The sequence below is a fragment of the Rhinoraja longicauda genome, chromosome 8, assembly GCF_053455715.1.
Source record: "Rhinoraja longicauda isolate Sanriku21f chromosome 8, sRhiLon1.1, whole genome shotgun sequence".
NCBI lineage: Eukaryota > Metazoa > Chordata > Chondrichthyes > Rajiformes > Arhynchobatidae > Rhinoraja > Rhinoraja longicauda.
In genome coordinates, this window is record NC_135960.1 from 64,575,406 (window position 1) to 64,600,750 (window position 25,345).

General features: G+C 40.9%; 2 protein-coding genes across 2 annotated transcripts in view; one reads left to right on the forward strand and one right to left on the reverse strand.

Annotated features, from left to right (window-relative positions):
* Positions 1–3,353, forward strand: part of slc39a10 (solute carrier family 39 member 10) — a 51,155-nt gene extending 47,802 nt beyond the window's left edge. The window contains exon 10 of the mRNA XM_078404130.1: positions 2,224–3,353. Coding sequence (XP_078260256.1) covers positions 2,224–2,376 — 153 coding nt within the window. The 3' untranslated portion in view covers positions 2,377–3,353. The remainder of the gene's footprint in view (positions 1–2,223) is intronic.
* A 131-nt stretch (positions 3,354–3,484) lies between these two features.
* dnah7 (dynein, axonemal, heavy chain 7) overlaps positions 3,485–25,345 on the reverse strand; it is a 215,633-nt gene continuing 193,772 nt past the window's right edge. The window contains exons 60-64 of the mRNA XM_078404574.1: positions 22,202–22,432; positions 18,236–18,388; positions 9,236–9,413; positions 4,148–4,251; positions 3,485–3,803 (exon numbers count right to left, since the gene is read on the reverse strand). Coding sequence (XP_078260700.1) covers positions 3,597–3,803; positions 4,148–4,251; positions 9,236–9,413; positions 18,236–18,388; positions 22,202–22,432 — 873 coding nt within the window. The 3' untranslated portion in view covers positions 3,485–3,596. The remainder of the gene's footprint in view (positions 3,804–4,147; positions 4,252–9,235; positions 9,414–18,235; positions 18,389–22,201; positions 22,433–25,345) is intronic.

A 25,345-nucleotide genomic window follows, 5' to 3' on the forward strand; every position in this document is an offset into this window, starting at 1 on the left:
GCATTGCTGAAGAAAGGATAGCAGCTGCAAAAGTGCAGGCTTAACCTTTGAACTACAGCTGCTGTCAGAAAACTGCAGAAAACCAAATGGTACATCCTTGTTCAAAAAGGGGAGCCACCACAGACCATTTATTTTATTTCCAGGGCAAAATTCAGTTTGTTGGATGAGTATGAATTATTGGAAGCCAGCACGAATTTATACAATGTTTTTGACCAACGTGACAAACTTCATTCGAACTAAAAGAGTTAATGAGAATAATCTGATCGATGAGACTTCTAAAATGTTTTTGATAAAATGGCACATGAAAGGCTTGTCCACCAAATTGAAACCCACAGAATAATGCTAGGTGGCTGCATGGGTAAGAAATTAGCTCGGCTCGTAAAAGGAGATTCTGTGTGAACAGTTAAATACTGGAGGAAAGCAGAGATAGTGGTACTGTTGGGGGATTAGTGTTGGGACCACTAACTTTCCTGAACCATATTCATGAATTTGTTGCAACGGGGTCGATCACAACATTTGCAGATAATATGCATAGGAAGGAACTGCAGGTGCTGGCTGAAACCAAGGATAGACACCAAATGCTGAAGTAACTCAGCGGGTCGGGCAACATCTCTGGAGAAAAGGAAAAGTTGATGTTTCGGGGCAGAACCCTCCTCATTCAGTCTGAGACAGCCTGACCCGCTGAGGTACTCCAGCAATTTGTGTCTATTTGCAGGTAGTACTCGGGGTATTATATATATATGTATATAGATATAGATAGATAGTGGTGGAATGGGCAGAATGTGACAGATGACATTAAACAGATACAATTGATTGTATTGATTAAAATGCTAATTGATACATTTTGGTAAAATGAATCAAGGAGTCAAACAATGTAAAGTTCTAAAATCGGTTACATTGTGATATAAATGAGAACTGTCTATGCGTATGTGCATAAATCTTTGAAAGTAACAGGGCAAGGTTGAGAACTGAATTAAAGGTTACAAAAATGTGTACGTCATAGAGAGGCAGGCAGCACAAAAGTAAATGGAAATGCTTATTGGGCTACAACTAAAATATCTTGGCACTAAATTGCTGTGGAATCTAATGCATGTGTCATGGGAAAAGGCCGGAGAAGCTGGGAAAATTGAGAGGGATGTGGCAGAAGTCTTGATCATCGTGGTCAGTATGAACTAAATGGGCCTGTTTCCGTGCTGTATGTCTCTCTAATTCTAAATAATGAGTTAAGGCAGAATATAAACAGACAAACTGTTTTCTTTGGTGGAAGAGATGAGAGCAAGAGGACACCATTGACCAAAGAATATGTAGGGAAGATATATATAATGGGTGGTTGGCTTAGATGGAGATAAATTCAAACCTGGCTTTAAAAAGGCAATTTTATTGGACATCTTTGGAAGGATGTGTGTTATTGATCTTCACTAATTGCCTTTGAGCCAAGTAGGTAGCTAGACCATTTTAGGCAGCAATTAAGAATCTCACTGGTCGTTCTGAATTGAGTCTGAAGAAGGGTCGGACCGAAATGTCACATATTCCTTTTCTCCAGAGATGCTGCCTGACCCGCTGAGTTACTCCAGCATTTTGTGTTTGTCTTTGTGCTGGAACGACATTCAGGCCTGAGCAGTATGGGTTTTTAGAATGATTTGGTAGTTTCATGTTCAATTATTTACTTGAAATTAAGGGATCAAGTGGCATCTACCTATGCTTAGAGACACAAGGAAAACTGCAGATACTGGAATCTTGTGCAGAACACAGTGCTGGAGTAACTCAACGGGTCAGGTAGCATCTCTGGAGCACATGGGTAAGTGACGTTTCAGAGACTGAAGAGCCCAAAACATCACCTATTCATGTTCTCCGGAGATGCTGCCTGACCCGCTGAGTTACTCCGGCACTTTGTGTTCTATTTATGCGTGTTGTTGTTGTGCAATTCATACCCCATCATAAATAAGAATATCATAAATGTCTGCAGAAGGGTCTCGACCTGAAACGCCACCCATTCCTTCTCTCCAGAGATGCTGCCTGTCCCGTTGTTACTCCAGCCTTTTAGTAATACTATATTTCTCCAAGTTTATATACTTCTACTGTGAATGGGCATTTATATGGTTTGGATTGGAGGGAAAATGTGTGTGAATTTTGAATTGATTAATATTGTCAGGAAAAATGTATTGCTGAAAATTCTTGTTTCAGATTAAGTCCTGATTGTTTCTCCCCTCCCTTCATTTTCAGTTACCAGAAATGCTACACCGTCCAATGGACAATCGCACCAAGGCTAAGATTGGACATTTTGTTCTGCAGAATGCTGGGATGCTCTGTGGGTTTGGCATCATGCTTATAATTGCTATATTTGAGGATCAAATTGTAATCCACTTTAACATTTAACAGTTTTGATGACAAATGAAGTACGGTCCTGTTTGGCTTGTATGTAACAATTCAGTGGTACATGTATTTTTCAGAGCAAATTGTGATATTTGTTAGCACAATAGATTACTTTCCACAACAGCTGCTCTTTGTCAGTTGGTTTGATGCACGGTTACTCCATGGTTTGGTATGGAAACGTAAATAATCAAATTTTAAAATATCTGTGGAGAAGACAAAATCAATGCTTGAATAAGTATTTAGCACAGTTAGATCAGGAAAAGTGATGAATGTGTAACAGCTGTTTGGAGAACTTACTTTCGCATGCCTTGTGTTAGGTGTTTGTTTATGGGTGGCAGTCACCAACTGCAATGCCATCTGGATTCATGGTGCTGTTTTTAAGACAGCTTATCTTCAGCGTTGCACACAACACAATTTAGCTGATTTCTGGTTTAGGTTTGACAAATTGTGTACATTATTGCCTAATTGCTAATGGTATCAATTGGATTCACTTTTTAACATTCCTCCCCCCCCATTGTAATACCTCAGAACCATGTTTACTGTCCTAAGTGATCAGCTAGATTGCTTGCTGTATGTGTTAGTTTGGAGTTGATTTTTGTATGCCCACATTAGCCTGTCACTGTGTGACATTTCCTTTTGTCACTGTATAAATCAATGTATAAACGATCATATGTGATCAAGTGCAACTGGCCAAAATATGATAAATGTAAGTTGTGGAACCCGTGATTCTTGTGGATATTGATTATTCAACTTAATTCATTGTTAAAGCCAAAGATTATGGAACCTGACCAGTTAATTTTGAAGTTTAGTGGGAAAAAGTTCAGTGTTAAGGTACCATAGACTTTGTGTTTGTTACAAGTGAAATCAAAAAGCATTTTGCTTATCACTAAACAAAAGTTTTGATGTTCTAAGCCTGTATTATACTAATATGTATGAATGAAACTGGTTATTTGAAGTTTTACTTAATAAATTCCTGACAATGCAAACCATTGCTTTTATTGTATTGTGTATTCAATTAAGTTTTTTTTAAATCATCAAAACATCCCAACAAAAATAATTAGAAAGATTTATCGGGTTTGAAAATGGAAACCGTAGTTTCTTGAAATCCTGATTGTTATACACTTGAGGCAAATATTTAAAACATTTTACCAAATTAACATTTGCGAAATCCAAAATGAAGTTTGTCTATGAACAGGTACATGCCGCAGCCGAGTAAAACATTCTCAAGAATTAAGCTGACAGAGTAAAGCAACGCCACGACCAATCCAGTGTTCAGAAGGCCGATCAGAGGGGATTCTCATTGCAATCACAAAATTAGTGGAATGTCCAGTTGTGGACAGTGTACCCCTTCTCTCGCTGGTTTTGTAAACTGGAGAGATATAAACCTGGTGTGGAGAAATTTCAGACTTCTTGCAAGGCTTCAGCCACATCTGTCAAAGTAAAGTAGAATATAGTTTACAAATACTGGTATTAGTTCTGGGACAGTGTATCAGGAAGTGAAGGTGTCTGGCAATTCTTACAGGTAATCAGTCTTGTCTCCGAGGCACAATCTATCTTTCCCCTCCATCCCCTCCTTTCATCTATCTTTCCCCTCCAACTCCTTCATCTATACACACTTTCCACCTCCATCCCTTTGCATCTACTTTCATACTCCCTTTCTCCTACACCCCAGCAGTTTTGTCCCTTCCCCTCTGCCCTTATCACCACATTGCCCCTACTGCACTCCACTCCTTCCCAATCCCCATTCCCATCCCTGACTCCCCAATAAACTTACCACAGGCATTGAATCGTATAGGATTTTGGGATATGACTCAGCCAGTTTGCGTTTCTCCCTGTCCCAGCGTGCTCCATCCACAAATAGGCCACTTATGTAGACACCTGCAGAGAGAACAGTTCATTTTAAGTTTGCTAAACCAATGCATAACATTTAAATTATTTTGTCATCTCTAGAATGACAAACACCAAACTAGGTCAAGTTCATTCCAACTCTGGCCTCCTTTTGCCATCATATATGTTCAGCATGTCCAAGCCCATTATTTTTATTTACTCCTTTTCACTCTAGTCGATACTGTCATGAACACCTTCCTTCCTTGTAATTGGATCAATGATTCCAGTGTTGTGCATTTACCTCCAGATGATTTCAGCGCTTTTGAGCAAGGCCTATTGTAGATGACAAAACTGGCAAAGTCTGCTGGGTGTTCTTTCCTGCCTAATGCTCGGCTGTTTTTCCTGGAGGTTAGGAAGCTGAGGGGAAACCTGACAGAGGTGTATATAATCGATGGGAGAGATGGTAAAAATTTACTTCACGTGGTGGGAGTGTCTGGACTAGAGGTGGGACGTTTACAAGGAATCCAAGGGGAAATTTGCTCTGTGAAGAAGTGGTAGAGGCAGGTTTTTGCAATCGTTTGGAAGCATCTGAGCAGATACTTCAGTCATGGTGCCAAAGAGGACTGTGGACTTAATACAGGTCAATGGGATCAGTACAATGGCAGTGTCAATGTGAGCCAAAAGGCCAGATGTGCTGTATTATATGACTACAAACAATACACTAAGGAAACAAAAGGATTGTATATGTATGCTTGTGCATTAAAGAAAATAATACATTTTGTGGGTTAAAGGAACCAAATGCAGATCAGAAATCCAGCCCATTATTTGTTTGCTGAAAGTACCTTATTGATTATTCCTTTTTATATCATCCTGAATCACAATAACGGTCTCTTGCTATTTATGAATGCTTGCCAACATAATGAGTGTTATGATCGATGAACGTATCCAGCACAGCAATAAAAAGAGTTTATGTCACCTGGATCAATTTAATTGTTCCTTGTTAAAATGCTTAGCTTCCCAAAAACTCTTCATAAAATATTAACTCAAAACAGTAAATTACTAAATTTTACAAGGTGATCAAAACAAATTAATCAAACTAATTCTTAACATCTCTATAAATATCAGCTCAGTGGAAGTTTTATATTTATATTGAAGTACCAAAATATTTTATGGCAAGAGTGCTTTTTGAAGCATAGTCACTCTAATATTGTCAAAATGCAGTGGTAAATTTTCAAACAGCAAGGTTTGGGGAATGAGTGTTAACCAGCACACTAGGAAGCCTGAAACAAAACAAGAATTGCTGGAAATATCTAGCAAATTAGGCAGCATCTGTGGAAAGAGAAACAGAGTTAATGTTTGACAATGACCAAAATATTTCAAAAGATGGGGGGAAAATTGTTGGCAGGGCATTTACAATTGTCTGTTGATCTCTTTAATGTCGCAACTAAAGCAGAGGTTACACAAAGCAATTGAAAAGGGAGCAACCTGAAATTGAAGTGATCTAAATACACCTTGGAAAAAGCTCAGATTTCAGTCTGAAGTTAGATGCTGATGGGCTAAAGCCTGTTAAAGACAAGGCTGATCCCAAGAGTCAAGCAAAATCCCTCATAATGTTGTTGGGTGGTTAGTTTAGTTTATGGACACGTGTGCAGTGAAAAGCTATTTGTTACATGCTATCCATTCAGTGGAAAGACTACATGATTGTACATGATTACAATTGAGCCATCCACAGTGTACAGATACAGGATAAAGGGAATAACATTTAGTGCAAGATAGTCCAGTAAAATCTGATTAAAGACAGTCCAAGGCTCTCCAATGAGGTAGATGGGAGGTCGGGACCGCTCTCCAGTTGGTGTTAGGATGGGTTAATTTCTGACCTGCATTTGGTTCCCATCTGCAGCTGGGACGAAACGGTCCCTGAATCTAGAGAACTCTTGCCTGAATATTTGGCATTACTTGTTCTTCTGAGATCACCTAGTTTCCCTTTGCACCTCAATAAATCTCTTCTGTCTGTTCTCGTGACCCCTTTCCTAAAATCACATGGCCAAAGTAGACACAATATTCCAACTGTCCTCTATCTGTTGCCCTTTTCTGTTGCTTCTTTCCTTGTTCAGACTAAAGCCTCAGGAGATTCTGTAACCAGCATAGCAATTTTAAATCTCTCAATTCCCACACAGGATCTTTCAAGGAATTTGTACAGGAATAACTCAAGGTTTTACTAATATAAAGTTGCAAGTAGATGGAGATGAGATCAGTTTAAATAATAAGAAGGAAGTAAATCAGGGAATTGAAAATACTGAAGTTCCATATAGAGAACTACAGTATTTTCAATAGAGAAATTGACAGTGAATAAAATCCCATGGATTCGAATTTTTGAACTGTTTCATTTATGGTGTTAAAAAGATGTTTTGGCAGAATGTTTTCATGAATGAATTTGTGGTCATGATTTTAGATTGACCTGTAAAGAGTACACATGGCCTGCAAATCAACCCCTCCCCACCTCAAATACATTAATAGATGTATATCATAAATTAAGGTAAAGTTCAACCCTTTGGTTAGTAATTCGATAGAAGCTCAATGGTAGCTGGAAGGACTGTAGGTGAAATCAGCATCTGTGGAGGCAAAAAGGTGGAATTGATGTTTCAGGTCGAGACTCGGCATCAAGCCTGAGAGGGAAGAGGAAACATTGCCAGTATCTAGCAGTACAATGGAGAGCTGATAGGCGATCAGTGCAACGAGATGAGAGGGGGGTGGACAGATGGAGCCAAGTGGGGGGAATTCACACAGGTGAAGAAACCTTGGAATCACCTTGAGTGTGTGTGGGATGAAAGCACTGGTGTGGGTTGTCGGAAAATAATTAAATTCATACAATTCAAACTCGTATGCAATACGAGTGGTTCTACCTGAATGAATTTGGCCTCACCACAGCAACATAGAAGGCAGAGGACAGGTCAGTGTGGAAGAGTTAAATGACATCCAGCCAGAAGCTCGACATGCTGTTGCAGACTGAGCCCAGGTGATCCTCAAAATAGTGCCATTAATCTACAGTTGGATTCTCTATATCACAAGTACTGAACACAATAGAGCAGGTTAGAAAAGGTGCAGCTGAATCTCTTCCTCCTTTGGAGGGGCTGTTTACGTCTCTGGGTGTCAGTGAGGGAAGATTTGAAGGGATATATATGTTGCACCTCCAATGGCTGCAGGGGAAATGCTAGGGGACAGGGAAGGGTGTCATAGAGCGATACAGTGTGGAAACAGGCCCTTCGGCCCAACTTGCCCACACCGGCCAACCTATTCCAGCTCCACTAGACCCACCTGCCTGCATACGGGTGGGAAAGGAAGAAGGGTTTAGGAAGTCATGAAGAGAGATGTCCCTAAGAAAAGTAGAAAGGGGAGGGAGCAGAGAGGAGAAGACATGGCAAGTGGTGGGGTCACATTGGAGCTGAAAGGAACGGAAAGAGATGATATAAAGCGAATGGTATGTTGGCATTCATAGCGAGGGGATTTGAGTATAGGAGCAGGGAGGTTCTGCTGCAGTTGTACAGGGCATTGGTGAGACCACACCTGGAGTATTGCGTACAGTTTTGGTCTCCTAATCTGAGGAAAGACATTCCTGCCATAGAGGGAGTACAGAGAAGGTTCACCGGATTGATTCCTGGGATGGCAGGACTTTCATATGAAGAAAGACTGGACAGACTCGGCTTGTACTCGCTGGAATTTAGAAGATTGAGGGGGGATCTTATAGAAACTTACAAAATTCTTAAGGGGTTGGACAGGCTAGATGCAGGAAGATTGTTCCCGATGTTGGGGAAGTCCAGAACAAAGGGTCACAGTTTAAGGACAAGGGATGAGAAAGTTTTTTTTCACACAGAGAGTGGTGAATCTGTGGAATTCTCTGCCACAGAAGGTAGTTGAGGCCAGTTCATTGGCTATATTTAAGAGGGAGTTAGATGTGCCCTTGTGGCTAAAGGGATCAGGGGGTATGGAGAGAAGGCAGGTACGGGATACTGAGTTGGATGATCAGCCATGATCATATTGAATGGTGGTGCAGGCTCGAAGGGCCGAATGGCCTACTCCTGCACCTATTTTCTATGTTGGATGTGGAGCGTGGTGGGGACCAAGGGTGCTCTGTTCCTCCAGCACTTTAGTTTTTAGAATAACTTGGTTGGTCCCTGCAAGCAGTGCATGGGCACTTCCAGCAGCAAGAGTCACAATTGCAAGGGTGCTTTCATAAAATTGTCACCAGCTTTTCTGCCATAACAACCAAGATTGTCATACAAGTGATAAGATTAAAGTCAGAGCATCATCAATAAAATCGCTGTACTCTGCACATTCTCAGATTTCAGAAATAAAATTAAACAAAGTAGAACTGTGTAATATTCACAAGTTCACAAGTTATAGTAGAATTCGGCCCATGGAGTCTACTCCGCCATTCAATCATGGCTGATCTTTGCCTCCTAATCCCATTTTCCTGCCTTCTCCCCATAACCCTTGACACCCGTTCTAATCGAGAATTTGTCTATCTCTGCCTTAAAAATATCAACTGACTTGGCCTCCATAGCCCTCTTGTAACAATGAGTTCCATAGATTAACTACCCTCTGACTAAAGAAGTTCCTCCTCATCTCCTTTCAAAAAGAGCGCCCTTTCATTTTGAGGTGTTGACCTCTGGTCCTAGACTCTCCCACCAGTGGAAACATCCTTTCCACATCCACTCTATCTCCGCCTTTCATTATTCTGTAAGTTTCAATGAGGTCCCTCCTCAACCTTCTAAACTCCAGCGAGTACAGGCCCAGTGCTGTCAAGCGCCCATCATATGCTAACCCACTCATTCCTGGAGTTGACTGCAGCTCACTTGCAAACAATGCAAATGATAAGCATAACATTTTGGTCAATACCATGTGTCGATCTCACGAAAATCTTAGTGACAAATATCATATCATATCATAATCATATATATACAGCCGGAAACAGGCCTTTTCGGCCCACCAAGTCCGTGCCGCCCAGCGATCCCCGTACATGTGGTGTTTCACTTACCATCTTCTGGTGGATACATGTAATTCCGGTCCTCTAGCACGTCGTAATCAAACGTGAGCAGATCAATGGGAATGGTATATTTTCTGGCATAATTTTGCTGTCCCCCTGTCAAAAATGCCTGAGTGAAGAAAAAGCCTGACAACCAGAAGACGGCAGGAGCTCCAATTTCAAACCAGTCCTGGCACATGGAAAATAAAAAGCAGAATGGTCAGTGCGGAACATTCATCCCAACAATTCCAATTAATGTAGGAGTCGAATTATGATTTGTGCTTTCACCCCAGATAGTTCAAACTGATATGGTTTTGTTATTCCAGGCGTGGCATAAAAGAGGCAGAGTGTATCTATAATCAATCTATTGTTCAGCTACCGAAAAAAACCACATGTGAACAGCAATTAGGAAGACCACAAACAGATGGAAAGATTATAAAAGGAGCCTACAGAATCCATAAGGAACTGCAGATGCTGGTTATATACCAAAGATAGACACAAAATGCTGGAGTAACTCAGTGGGACAGCAGCATCTCTAGAAAGATGGAATGGGTTCTTCAGAGTCTAAAGACGTGTCTGGACCAGAAACGTCACCAGAGATGCTGCCTGTCCCACTGAGTAACTCCAGCATTTTGTGTGTATCCATAGTCTTGCTTCTTGGATCTGAAAGCACCTGATTGCAGGGTGAAACAGCTTACCATTTGCTTCTTCAGATGGCTAACCCATAATTGCAGCATCATATCTATGCTATACGTTTTGTGCAGATGATAAATCTCAGGTGCAAGTGACAATACAAATGATTAAGTTTCACAAATAGCAGAGATCTACTCAGATGGCAGAATGTATAGACAATATATTTGCTGATATGATATCTTGGACGTTTTGTAAAGTAAATTCCACTTCATCTATTTAAATCCTGCCTCCTGCCTGATGAAAAAACAATTATCAGCATGGAGAGAGGGCAGAGATATAGCTCTGCTCAATCCAGAGAACAATTCCTCATCATCAAAAAGCTCTCACTCCTTATCATCCTGTACAGATATCTAGTCCAGTAACAAATTTCACCCAGCAGGATGGGCCATTCCCAAGCAGGTCAAATATTAAGTGTCACTCTGCAAATTTTTTTTTAAAAGTTTTTTTCTAAGTTGTTCACTGGTGCAGATGTTGTCAACCTATCGGTTGCAAATGATATTATATTTGCACATGTTTGTGCAATAACTGCAGTTATATTTCTTTATATTAAATTTCATTATTATTATCATGCACGTGACACTTTCAATGCCTTGTAACTGTATCTTTTGACTGGTGACAGACCAGTTTCCCTCTGGGATGAATCAAGTTGTATTGTATTGTATCGTAACACTGCATCCAGAACCACGCTCCTTGTCCTCTATGGATGACTACATCCTGGAATCAGTTAAAATGGCCTCTTGTAAAAGTAATGGGCTAACGTAGGAGAGATGGGAAGTTGGAAAGTTAATGAGCAGAGCAAGTGAGAAATTACCTAAGTGAGGAGTTAGCATCTGGCTTCTGTTGTAAATGGCAAACATAGATTATGTCTGAATCCCCAAGTGGGTCAATTCCTGAAATTTAAATTGGGGGGTTCAGCGGTAGAGTTGCTGCCTTACAGCGCCGGAGACCCGTGTTCAATCCAGACTACGGGCGCTGTCTGTACGGAGTTTGTACGTTCTCTCCGTGACCTGCGTGGGTTTTCTCCATGATCTTCGGTTTCCTCCCACACTACAAAGATGTACAGGTCTGCAGGTTAATTGGCTTGGTGTAAATGTAACTTGTCTCTAGTGCGTGTAGGACAGTGTTAGTGTGTGGGGATCGCCGGTCGGCGTGGACTCAGTGGGCCAATGGGCCTGTTTCTGTGCTGTATCTCTAAACTAAACACTTTGTAGCTTTACATTCCACTAGATTTAGCAACACTAACACCATAACCTGTGAAATGTGCAGAATATTGGAAACAGATCATGCAGAGAGATTGCAATGAAAACTCAGGAGAAAAAAAAAAGAATTTAATCACAGGAAAGGACTTTATGAGAACCATATATAAGAACGAAGCTCCCTATAAAAATCAATTATTGATCTTTTTTCTAAGCACAAAGCCTCAAAATTGCCAATGCCCTAGAATCAGAAGAGGGTTATTTATATACTCCTGTGTTAATATAGCATATAGATAGATGGAAAATGCTGGAGAAGGGTCTCGACCCGAAACATCACCTATTCCTTCTCTACGGAGATGCTGCCTGTCCCGCTGAGTTACTCCAGCATATTGTATAAGAAAATAACTGCAGAGGCTGGTACAAATCGAAGGTATTTATTCACAAAATGCTGGAGTAACTCAGCAGGTCAGGCAGCATCTCAGCATATTGTATCTATCTTTGGTGTAAACCAGCATCTGCAGTTCCTTCCTACGCACTAATATAACATTGTTTCACAGCACTAATGTAATAAAAGCATTTCTATTTTGAAGTTCAATTTTTTTTGTACTTGCATCAAATTTTGTCTGTTGCTATTCTGATCCAAATCAGCTCAGCAAAAGCTCAAGGGCGTCCAAAATCGATAAATGGAATGCCTCATTAAAGCTGCAAGATGCGTCATCTTTCCAAATAGCAAATTGTCATCTTTTTTCAATTCCCACTTCAATACCCAATGAATTTCACACCTCCATACATATATATATATATTTTTTTCCAATTCATAAAATACTTCCCACAGGAAATAATTAAAAGACTGTAGACAAAAGGAGAATAATTGCATGATAGCAACCTGCTTAATTCGATTCCTGTTATTCAGTTTCCTTGTGAGCATCAGGGATTTTTGTTTTCTCTCCGTTTCTACTGGAACTTAAACCCTCCTATAATATGCATCTTGGGAAATCTCTGATTTATTTTAAAGTTCAGGAGTTCGTGATTATAAAAACATACCTTTGAGATCAGACCGTATTGGACATGCATTTTTATACTCTAGCTTCAGTTTTGCTTAGTAATTGCATTCCACAAAGGTAATTCAGTCCTGGCTTTCAAGAAATGAAAAATTCTTCATGGTGTTACAGTCATGTCAACTGTTTAAACCTTTACACTGATGTATGCATATTTTTATTGGAAAACCTGGCTGTGTTTGTTTTCCAGGACAAGCAAGTGGCTCTAATGCAAATATATACAGCTGTGTTTTGTGTGCAATTTTGTCATTCTTGCAATTCTAGTTTTATCCACACGGGACCATTGAGTGGTTGACATAAATTGGCAGCAAAATGCTGGATTTTGTTGAAAAGAATGCGGGAATAAGGTCACTTAGGAAATCAAATACGATAAGACAATGTCAACATGATCCGTGAAAGGGAAATTGTGTTTGACAATTCTAAAAGTATTCTCTGAGAATGTAACAATTAGAGAATATTGAAGGGAGTTAGTAGATGTAGTATATCTTGGTTTTCAAAGACATTTGCTCAAATGTCAATAAAAAATAAGAACTCACCGAATTGTAATGCATTAGCATGGGTAATCTGAAGCAATGGAAGAAATAATTTATCAGACTCCTACAGAGGGACATAACATGGAAATAGGTCCAACCACCAACGAAGTGGGAGTTCATGTTTTCGAAGTGTCAGCCTAACAAATGCTTTGACGATCTTGTTCAATTCTAAATGGGTTACAGGCTTATCAGTATGGAATTAGTGTATCTGTCCTTGTCTGTTTTTCTCACAAGAAAGTTGTTGTAATTCGTTCAACACCATCTCCCATGTACAAAATCATGCTGACTATCCTTAATCAGACCTGTTTATCCAAATGTATATATATGTTTTATCCCTTCTCACCTTCTCCACTGCTAACAATGGACCACCTTTCCTTGTTCATCGTTGCTGGCTTTGATTTGTTCTTTTACATACCTTTCATTCATTTGTTTTTTGTATTTTTTCCATGTCTCTAGATCCCTCTCCCCTGACTCTCAGTCTGAAGAAGGATCTCGACCCGAAACACCTCCTTTTCTCCAGGGATGATGCCTGACTCGCTGAGTTACTCCAGCATTTTGTGTGTATTTACCACAGATGTAGGCTTCACTGGTCTATAGTACCCAGGCTTTTCCTTGCAGTCCTTCTTGAATAGAGGTGCAAATATAGTCACTCTCCAATCATTCAGCACCTCACGTGTGTCTAACAATCACTCATATATCTCAGCCAGGGCCCTCTCCATTTCTTCTCTAGCATCCCACAGAGTTCTCGGATATATCTGATCGGGCCTGGGAAATTTTCATCTACCTTCATATATCCTAGGATGTCCAGCACCTCTTTGAATGTAATATGGACTGTCCTCAAGACATCTCCATTAACTGTCCCAACCTCCCTCGCCTTCATGTTTCTCTCCATTTTGGCACATGCCATCAATTAAGTGTTGATAGTTTTCTGCAACGAATCCTAAAACAGCACACGATGTAGCCAACGTTTGCCAGTGATGAGGTGCTGAATGTTTATGCTAGTGGGGGTTAAACTATAGGTTTTCCATACGACATTCTGCTGCAACCAGAGTTAGAATGTTCAATTTAATGTCTGCATTGTGCCTTCAGGCAACGGGGAGAAGTTGGAGGAGCCAGTGGGTGAGTCACTTCAAGCAGATTCTGTCCTGTTTTAACAGCTGCACCATTTGCGTGCCTGATACAGGTGAGCTTCTGGTCATTGGAACCCCCAAAATACATCGATAGTCAACAATTCGGTTGTAGCAATGGCAGCCATATAGTATATTCTTCTTATTTGTTGTACCACTACCTTGCATCCATGTTACACACAACTCGGGGGCGGCACGGTGGCGCAGCGGTAGAGTTGCTGCCTTACAGTGCTTGCAGCGCCGGAGACACGGGTTCGATCCCGACTATGGGTGTTGTCTGTACGGAGTTTGTACGTTCTCCCCGTGACCGTGTGGGTTTTCTCCAAGATCTTCGGTTTCCTCCCACACTCCAAAGACGTACAGGTATGTAGGTTAATTGGCTTGGTAAATGTAAAAATTGTCCTTAGTTTGCGTAGGATTGTGTTAATATGCGGGGATCGCTGGTCGGCGCGGACTCAGTGAGCCGAAGGGCCTGTTTCTGCGCAGTATCTCTAAACTAAACTCCTCTGCCCAGACCTTGGTGCCGCCTAGACTTGCTGCTGGAATGAACTGCATCACTTTTAGAAGAATAAGAATAGCTGATTGCAGTAATCATCAGCAAATAACTTTGGTTTTAACTAATGAAATAACCGAAAGAATTGAAGATAGTTCTTTGTTTTGCTTTCACAGATGAGTGCTCCAATGTTAGTGTGCTACAACAATGTACCTGCAAGTTTCACACAACTATTCAAATTAGTGATGGAATTCTTTATTGAAAAAAAGGATTCCCACTAGGATCCGAATGTGTAGGAAGGAACTGCTGTTGACTGGTTTAAACCGAAGATAGGCACAGAAAGCTGGAATAACTCAGCGGGACAGGCAGCATCTCTGGAGAGAAGGAACGGGAGACGTTTTGTGTCGAGACCCTTCTTCAGGCTGAGAGTCACGGGAAAGGCAAACGAGAGATATAGACGATGATGTAGAGAGATATAGAACTATGAATGAAAGATATGCAAAAAGTAACAATGTTATAGGAAATAGGCCATTGGTGGCTGTTTGTTGGGTGAGAACAAGAAGCTGGTGTGACTTGTGTGGGGGAGGGATGGGGAGAGAGGGAATGCAGGGGTTACTTGAAGTTGGAGGTCAATATTCATACCATTGGGCTATAAGCTGCCCAAGCGAAATATGAGGTGCTGTTCCTCCAATTTGCGTTTAGCCTCTCTCTGAATCTGAATGAAATGGACAATGAAGGTTCTGCTATTTGACAGATTTGATCATTAATTATTATTTAAGAGCGTGTTAGTATTTTGAGGGGTGTTTAAATTACGTGAAAATAATGTAAAGATTTATTTTTTACGCCACATTTAATAAATATTGAAGCTTTGTGTCTTTTATTGGATTTTCCAGCATAATTTTCATTTATTTATTTACTTTGAGCTACGTTTTGACATTTTCATGAGGTCAATAAATCTATCATTTTACAGACCTTATTCGAATGTGTGTTCATGTTCACGATGCATCGTCTGTCTAATGTAAATTAAATTGAAATACATCAACTCGACTCACATGGCTGAGAGATCTACCTGACATGTATATCATGTGCGTTATCGAGCAGATTACAGTGCACAGCAGAAGCAGAAATGCACCGATGATACAGCTACATCCATTATCTAAAATTAAACCAATAGAAGCTAATAGTATTATATTGTACTGCTAATTTTCAAATGATTAGTGTCACAATCATTGGATTTATAGGAAACAGGCCATTGGTGGCTGTTTGTTGGGTGAGAATCTATAACTGGAATCTATAACTGGATTCTATCGCTCCCCTTAAAATGAAAAAGCCTAAGCCCAAAGGTCGGCCTTGGCTCAATGACACCACCAAAGCCCTAAGAAGGGAGTGCAGAAAATCAGAAAGGAGGTGGAAATGTGACAAGCTTCAAATTTCCTTCGAAATTCTGAGAAACAATCTTCTCAAATACCAGGAAGCAGTAAAGTCTGCTAGAGCACAATACTTCTCCGACCTTATTTCCAAAAACTCTCATAACTCCAAGGTCCTATTTACAATAGACAATAGACAATAGACAATAGGTGCAGGAGTAGGCCATTCAGCCCTTCGAGCCAGCACCGCCATTCAATGCGATCATGGCTGATCACTCTCAATCAGTACCCCGTTCCTGCCTTCTCCCCATACCCCCTCACTCCGCTATCCTTAAGAGCTCTATACAGCTCTCTCTTGAATGCATCCAACGAACTGGCCTCCACTGCCTTCTGAGGCAGAGAATTCCACACCTTCACCACTCTCTGACTGAAAAATTCTTCCTCGTCTCAGTTCTAAATGGCCTACCCCTTATTCTTAAACTGTGGCCCCTTGTTCTGGACTCCCCCAACATTGGGAACATGTTTCCTGCCTCTAATTATCTTATATGTTTCAATAAGATCCCCCCTCATCCTTCTAAATTCCAGTGTATTTAGTACAATTACCTGTCATATGTCCCGCCCCCAGTACCAGCTTAGTTGGGTCCCCTACTAAGTGCGAAGAATTCGCTAAATTTTTCACCAACAAAGTTGAGAACATTAGAATTAACATTTCCCCTCCCAGCCGTGACCTAGCTGTCTCACTAGTCTGTTCATCTAAATTGGACTGTTTCCAACCCGTCACTCTATCCTCCCTTGCAAAGCTTGTCACCGCTATGAAACCTGCAACCTGCCCCCTTGATCCTGCCCCCACAGCCCTTCTGAAGGATGTCATTGCAATAGCTGGTCCCAGCATCCTCTCTATTATCAACAGTTCTCTGGCCACTGGCACTGTTCCAACCTGTTTCAAGCACGCGGTGGTCCAGCCCCTACTGAAAAAACCTAACCTAGACCCCACCTTGCCTAGCAACTACAGACCCATTTCCAAACTGCCATTCCTGTCAAAAGTCCTTGAAAAGGCAATTCTAAACCAATTAGTGCCCTACCTGCACCAAAACACCATCCTGGAAAGTTTCCAGTCAGGTTTCAGAGCCCACCACAGCACAGAGTCTGCCTTGTTGAAGGTACACAACGACCTGCTTCTCGCCATCGACACCGGCGACTGTGCAATCCTGCTCCTTCTCGACCTCAGCGCAGCGTTCGATACAGTGGACCACACCATCCTTATTGACCGTCTCCGGTACGCGGTTGGCATTGATGGCACTGCCCTGTGCTGGTTCGCTTCGTACCTCAAAGATAGGAGTTTCGCCATCAACATAGGCAGTTATTCCTCTGCTCCAGCTAGCCTCTCCTGTGGAGTTCCACAAGGCTCCATCCTAGGCCCCATTCTCTTCTCTCTATACATGCTCCCCCTTGGCCAAATCATTCAAAGGCACGGCATTTCTTTCCACTGCTATGCCGATGACACTCAGCTTTACCTCCCCTGAAACCCAACAACCAGTCAAATTTAAACAGCCTCTTACACTGCCTTGAGGACATAAAATGTTGGATGGCACAGAACTTCCTCCAATTAAATGAGAGCAAGTCTGAGGTCATCCTATTCGGCCCCCCCCCCGACTCCATCAAATCGATAACAGGCAGTCTTGGAAGCCTATCCTGCCTAGTCAAACCGCATGTCAAAAACCTCGGCATGATATTTGACTCTGCATTAAAATTTGATAAGCAAGTCAACGCTGTGGTAAAAGCCAGCTTCTTCCAACTTCGAACCATAGCTAAAATCAAACCTTTCCTCCAATTCGACGACACAGAAAAAATAATTCACGCTTTCCTTTCCTCCCGCCTAGACTACTGCAACTCCCTATACACTGGGATCAGTCAATCTTCCCTGTCCCGCCTGCAACTGGTCCAAAACGCCGCAGCGAGACTCCTGACGGGTACCCGTAAAAGGGACCACATCACCCCGATTCTGGCCTCTCTCCACTGGCTCCCTGTACGGTACAGAATCAACTTCAAGCTCCTCCTATTCACGTATAAAGCCCTAAATGGACATTCCCCCCCCACATCAAAAATCTTCTAACCCACCTCTCTAACTCCAGGTCCCTCAGGTCGGCCGACTTGGGGCTACTCACTATCCCGCGGTCAAGGCTTAAGCTCAGGGGTGACCGCGCTTTTGCGGTTGCAGCTCCTAGACTGTGGAACACCATCCCTCTCCCCATCAGAACTGCCCCCTCCATCGACTCCTTTAAGTCCAGGCTCAAAACCTATTTCTACTCCCTAGCGTTTGAGGCTCATTGAGGAGGCGCTGTGAACTGTTTGCGTGCTACTGTATGTTTCTTTTTTTTCTCCTTAGTACCTAATCAGATGTACAGCACTTTGGTCCACGTGGGTTGTTTTTAAATGTGCTATACAAATAAAATTGACTTGACTTGACTTGACAAGGGATTATAAAATGAATGGCAGGTTATAAAATAGAAGCCACTGAAGATTCAAAACATCTAAATGCACTCACCTGCAAGAATTTCAGTCTGTCTAAGAAGTCTTGCATGTAGCCACCAAGTGGCTTGAGACTAGGATATGATTTCTGCATCCACATTGCTGGAATCTTTCCTGTCAACATACTCTTCGATACCTCTTCTAACTCACTTGACATTACCACCAGTCCCTAAACAATTGCAGAATATAAAATGTCAAATTTACAAGATTTTGCACGGGCATCTGACAAGGGAGAAAACATTTTTTTAGAGAGCTACATTTTAGAAAGCAATACGTTGTTAGTAATAAAGAACAAAAAGAACTGGGGTTACTCATTTGACTTCTCACGTTTGAATAAGACGGTTGATTTGTATCATAACTCTATCTATACTCCTTCCTTCCATCAGTCTTTGTGTTCTTACCTCATTGTTTATCAGTCTCAGAGTTGACATATTCCAGATATTACCAAATAAGATAGTAAACAAATCAACGGCATTAAATAACTGAAATTATTGCACAAGGAAGCCTGCAGATTCACACTTCCTTAAAAATGGTCTCCTTAAAATGGAACTCTCATGCCATGTAGTGGTAATGTTATATCAAATATATTTTAGCCTTCATTGTGCGGGTATAAGAAAAAAATTGGAGTGGAGAGCACAGAAAGGCCATTGAATTATTGCCCAGGAGAATTTTGGGTAATGAAGGATGCATTTGAGGACTGATCTCCAGAAGTGTAGATGGAAGGAATTTGTAAGGAGAAGATAATTTCAGAGTGCAACCTCAGAATAAGCAATAGGAGGAGGAGGAGAAGCAAATGCTAGTCCAAATTATCAAAAAGTAATATTACGATTGATATCAGGAAATATTTCATGCTTGGAATCATAAACACTCATGAAGATCTCTTGGGCACAGCGATAAAAACAAAGACAAATCAACTTCATAGAGAAAGCGTTTGGATAATACATCGCATAACATCGACCCCATTTTGTAGTAAATAATCTGTGGTATTTTGCACGTAATCAACTCCAAGATCCACCAGCCCTTTTGGTCAATAACTTGTTGCGATTAGCCTAGTTCTCTGAGTACAATGTGTTACACATTTCATGCATAAAACAAGGCAAGAGGTCAAACTCATTATACATTTGATAAGGTGTATAAGGATAACTCTGTCTATCTCTGTCTAACTCTGTCTACAAGACATGAAGAATCGTTGGATTTCTTACGAGATAAAGTTCATTTTGCTGCCAGGGATAGCATGACTACAATATGAAAGGATATTTTGTGTTGATTGTTCTTCCAATAGACAATTGACAATAGACAATAGGTGCAGGAATAGGCCATTCAGCCCTTTGAGCCAGCACCGCCATTCAATGCGATCTTGGCTGATCACTCTCAATCAGTACTCCGTTCCTGCCTTCTCCCCATACCCCCTCACTCCGCTTTCCTTAAGCGCTCTATCCAGCTCTCTCTTGAAAGCATCCAACGAACTGGCCTCCACTGCCTTCTGAGGCAGAGAATTCCACACCTTCACCACTCTCTGACTGAAAAAGTTCTTCCTCATCTCCGTTCTAAATGGCCTACCCCTTATTCTTAAACTGTGGCCCCTTGTTCTGGACTCCCCCAACATTGGGAACATGTTTCCTGCCTCTAATGTGTCCAATCCCCTAATTATCTTATATGTTTCAATAAGATCCCCCCTCATCCTTCTAAATTCCAGTGTATACAAGCCTAATTGCTCCAGCCTTTCAACATACGACAGTCCCGCCATTCCGGGAATTAACCTAGTGAACCTACGCTGCACGCCCTCAATAGCAAGAATATCCTTCCTCAAATTTGGAGACCAAAACTGCACACAGTACTCCAGGTGCGGTCTCACCAGGGCCCGGTACAACTGTAGAAGGACCTCTTTGCTCCTATACTCAACTCCTCTTGTTACGAAGGCCAACATTCCATTGGCTTTCTTCACTGCCTGCTGTACCTGCATGCTTCCTTTCAGTGACTGATGCACTAGGACACCCAGATCTCGTTGAACATCCCCTCTTCCTAACTTGACACCATTCAGATAATAATCTGCCTTTCTATTCTTACTTCCAAAGTGAATAACCTCACACTTATCAACATTAAACTGCATCTGCCATGTATCCGCCCACTCACACAACCTGTCCAAGTCACCCTGCAGCCTTATTGCATCTTCCTCACAATTCACACTACCCCCCAGCTTAGTATCATCTGCAAATTTGCTAATGGTACTTTTAATCCCTTCATCTAAGTCATTAATGTATATCGTAAATAGCTGGGGCCCCAGCACCGAACCTTGCGGTACCCCACTGGTCACCGCCTGCCATTCCGAAAGGGACCCATTTATCCCCACTCTTTGCTTTCTGTCAACCAATTTTCTATCCATGTCAGTACCCTACCCCCAATACCATGTGCTCTAATTTTGCCCACTAATCTCCTATGTGGGACCTTGTCGAAGGCTTTCTGAAAGTCGAGGTACACCACATCCACTGACTCTCCCCTGTCAATTTTCCTAGTTACATCCTCAAAAAATTCCAGTAGATTTGTCAAGCATGATTTCCCCTTCGTAAATCCATGCTGACTCGGAATGATCCTGTTACTGCTATCCAAATGCTCAGCAATTTCATCTTTTATAATTGACTCCAGCATCTTCCCCACCACTGATGTCAGACTAACTGGTCTATAATTACCCGTTTTCTCTCTCCCTCCTTTCTTAAAAAGTGGGATAACATTTGCTATCCTCCAATCCACAGGAACTGATCCTGAATCTATAGAACATTGAAAAATGATCTCCAATGCTTCCACTATTTCTAGAGCCACTTCCTTAAGTACCCTGGGATGCAGACCATCAGGCCCTGGGGATTTATCAGCCTTCAGTCCCATCAGTCTACCCAAAACAATTTCCTGCCTAATGTGGATTTCCTTCAGTTCCTCCATCACCCTAGGTTCTCCGGCCCCTAGAACATTTGGGAGATTGTGTGTATCTTCCTCAGTGAAGACAGATCCAAAGTAACGGTTTAACTCGTCTGCCATTTCTTTGTTCCCCATAATAAATTCCCTCACTTTCTTTCAGCAATGTCATCTTATGAGCTGTCTTAACTGGTATTTGACAGAGAGGCACCCTGCACCTGTTCAACATGGATGGACAGGTTGCACACTAATTGCACATTAGTTGCTTGGAACTCAAAAGGATAGGCAACTTAAATTATCTTGTTACTATATTAAAAAAATAGCAAATGGGTATTTTAGCTTAAAATGTAAAATATTGGGAACAGCCTTTTTCACAGTGTCCAACTATTAAATAATGAATGTGAACTTTTTTTTGTTCCGATATCAAATGTGCCTTTTCATTTAGTTTTGAATTCAAACAAATTATATCTGCCAATGAGGGTAGTTTACGTTATTCAATATCATAAGCTAATGTTCAAGGAGTGGATCTTTATTTCCAAATGTTTTTGATGATTAGTCATTGAGAAATAAGTGGAGGAAAATAAAAATTAAATAAACAAAAATTAAAAAAGATTAAAAAAATTAAAATCACCACTGTTAATTAATTTTTAAAATTGATTTTAATGCATATTGACATAAAGAAAATCAAACAAAAAAAATCAAAAAGTAGAAACAAAGAACTGCAGATGCTGGTTAATACACAAAAGAACATGAAGTGTTGGAGTAACTCAGCAGGTTTGGCAGCAGAGGGGGAGATTTGGGGAGGAATGGGGGTGGGGGGGTGGAGAGATTTGAGACGTTAACTAAAATTGGAGAATTCAATGTTCATACCGTTGGATTGCAACCTACCCAAGCAGAATATGAGGTGCTGTTCTTCCAGTTTGTGTGTGGCATCACTCTGGCAATATTTCAGTTACTAAAATTTAACGTTTCCAAAAACAAACAGAAAATCGTTGCAAAGAAATCTGAGTTCTAAAGTTGCAAACCTCTTTAGTTCTGATTTAAAATGGCAGTGCTTATTTATACGAACACTAACCTTAATAGCTTTCTGTATGTTGATGCAAGATTCCCTAATTGTTCTGAGCAATATATTGAAACGACCCATCTCTTGCACCAACACCGTATTCATGCTCTGGTTGTATGTAGTTGGGTATTTTCTCATAGCTGCCTCAATGTCAAAGTCTGCAGGCAGCCGACCAAGGATATCCGTTGACACCTCAAAAACAGTCTCATCAGTTGACTTCCCAGCTGCACCAGAGGTTCGAGACTGTAAAAGTAAACAAATTATGGGCCATCAAATATGGCTTCTCCTCTGATAATCCAAGACATAATAATCAATAACTCAGCAAACATTCAATTTCAGTAAAATCAAGCCACAACAGCAAACCTTTAATAACTTCACGCTGTCTGATTGGCTTTGTGCATCTTTAATTGGCTGATCAATGCAGGATTACAGGTGAAAACTTATTGCATTGTAACTGTTGGCATAGTAATTTATCATGGATATATAGTCATAGCAAGGAAACAGGCCCAAGCCGGCAGTGGCAGTGGTGCTTACCCAGAAGGCCGCGCACTGTAGAAATAGCCCCAGACACCCCAGAGACAGTTAATACTCTCAGTGAGTTATTTCGGGCAAGGGATGGGGATAGTGATTCCAACTTAAGTAAAATCTGACTTAAGAAAGGGTTCACGGAACATATCCCTTACACAAGTCAGGTGTGCCTCTATTGAAGTAGACTTAAATATTTCATTTGCAGCCATACACAATGTTCTAAGGTCTTGTTTGGGATACGCCCTTTCTGTCCTCCCACCTTGTTTCTGGATATAATTTTTGAATCATTTATTAATGTTCATCCTTGTATATTATTATTCTATTAATGTTTCCCTTTTCATTATATTAACTGGCGTGGTACAATGCAAACACCAGCTGTTGCAAATCCACTTCCAGCATTTACAATCTAACAAACCTATATTGATTGAACAATGACTGTGGACAACTAATAATTAAAAATTAACATTCTCGGAAGTTTTCAATATTTTTGTCAGGTGCAAATTGAGATTATTTAAGTTATATATGTTTCTTAAGGTTATAAATGATAAATTTACAGTGAGTGAGTATCTGGCAAAAATTTGAATTATTTACAGATCACCTAGAAAAATGCACAGACAATGTGGTTCTTGAGGACTATATTAACTACGTAATGTGCCCTTATGCTCCAAACCATTTTGCTTTGAAGTTAACACAAATGGGAGGATGCAAAAATAATTTAATACAAAATAAAAAATACTGGAAATCTAAAATTTAAAAATGAAAATGTTAGACATACTCAACAGTTCAAGAATTAAAATGTTTCCCACAATTAGATACCAACCTAAAATCTTAAACTTGTTTCTCCACAGATTCTGCCTGACCTGCTGAATATTTCCAGCCATTTCTGTTTTGAATCAAAATAGCCTCTTTTTAAGATAAATTGCTAAGTATTGCATGCAGAATACCTATGCACTTTTATAGGTACTAACGAACCAGTTACTGGTCTCCTGTCACCCCAGCAACAAGAGGTTCAATTAGGATCTCCTAAAAACCTTGAAGTTAATAAACTAACATTAACTTACTTTATTTAAAACCTGCTTCATTCTGTTTTGTCGTGTGCAAGAACTTTATTCCATTCTCTCTGTCTGTTAGCTTTGCAAAACCAGGTCTTACAACAGGAAGTCAATGAATCGTGACTGACTACCTCAAATATCTATTGTAATCATTGGATATTTATATTACCAGAAAATAACTGCCAATATCTGTACATATTTGTTAATAATTTCAAATTTCTGAGGGTGATTGGGGTTAAAGTGCATAAATATTCACGAGTGTAATCAAAGTACATAACCTGTATCTGACAATTTATTAATATACTAGACCAAGTTGGGTCCAAACCTCTCCTGCATTGGTGCAGCACCCTCTCTTCCTCCCCTCCCCCTCCCCTCCCCTCTCCACCCCCCCCCCCCTTAGGTGGGCCTAAAATTGTTGCGTTATCGTGTACCGTTTTGGATGTAGTTCAGGAACAAACAAACAAACAAATGAGAGTTTTAGTGTATAGATTTGCAAAGGCCGCAAATGCCATTGTATACGAGGCATGAAACCATATCCATTATTTAAATAGGCACATTAGTTTAACAAATTTAATTAGCTATGTCAGGGTGCCAGGGGTTATGGGGAGAGGGCAGGAGTATGGGGATAAGAGGGAAAGATAGATCAGCCATGAGTGAATGGTGGAGTAGACATGATGGGCCAAATGGCCTAATTCTGCATGAATTTAATGGTATTTGACAGATTAAAACATTTTAGAATGTCTTTCAGAGTTAAAACGTTGTATCTATTTCTCTGTTGTATAATTGTCTCTGTTTCTTTTGCTCCTGTCTTTCATGTGCAATTGATTTGCTTTTAAAGGAAGACACAAAATGCTGAAGTAACTCAGTAGTTGAGGCAGCATCTCTGGAGAACATGGATAGGTGACGTTTCAGGTTGGGACCTTTCCTGTTCAGTTAAATTACACTTTAATAGCATCCACGAAAATATCAAAACACGCAGCTCTACAGCTCCATCAGTAACATTGTGGAACTATTCAGAAAAGATAGCAGCAGAGGAAACTATTGGACCAATCAATCAACCTTCTGTTACAGCAAATGAATCATTGCACCAGCTGTCAGCTGAACTAACCAGCCAAAGCAATTCCATTTACTGTCATAAGGATAACAATTGTAACCTGCGATGTAGCCCGATTCAGAAATACATTACCCTAATCATTTTTTTCTGAAGGAATAATAAAACATACTAGACCAAGTGGACCCGTTGGGCCCAACCCTCTCCTGCATTGGTGCAGCACCCTCTCCTCCCCTCCCTCCTCCCTCCACTTACCCTCCCCCCTCCCTCCCTCCCCCCCTTCCCCCCCTCCCTCCACCCCCCTTCCTCCCTGGGAGATAGATTTATACTTTAAAAATATAACACCAATGTCAATGAAGCTTCTTCCATTAGCACCAAAGGGACAACATTGAGTAAGGTGGGCCTAAAATTGTCGCGCTATCGTGTACCGTTTTGGCTGTAGTTCAGGAACAAACAAACAAACAAACGAGTTTTAGTATATAGACGACTATTTTCATAAAATAAGTCAGAATTTGATGTGTCTTA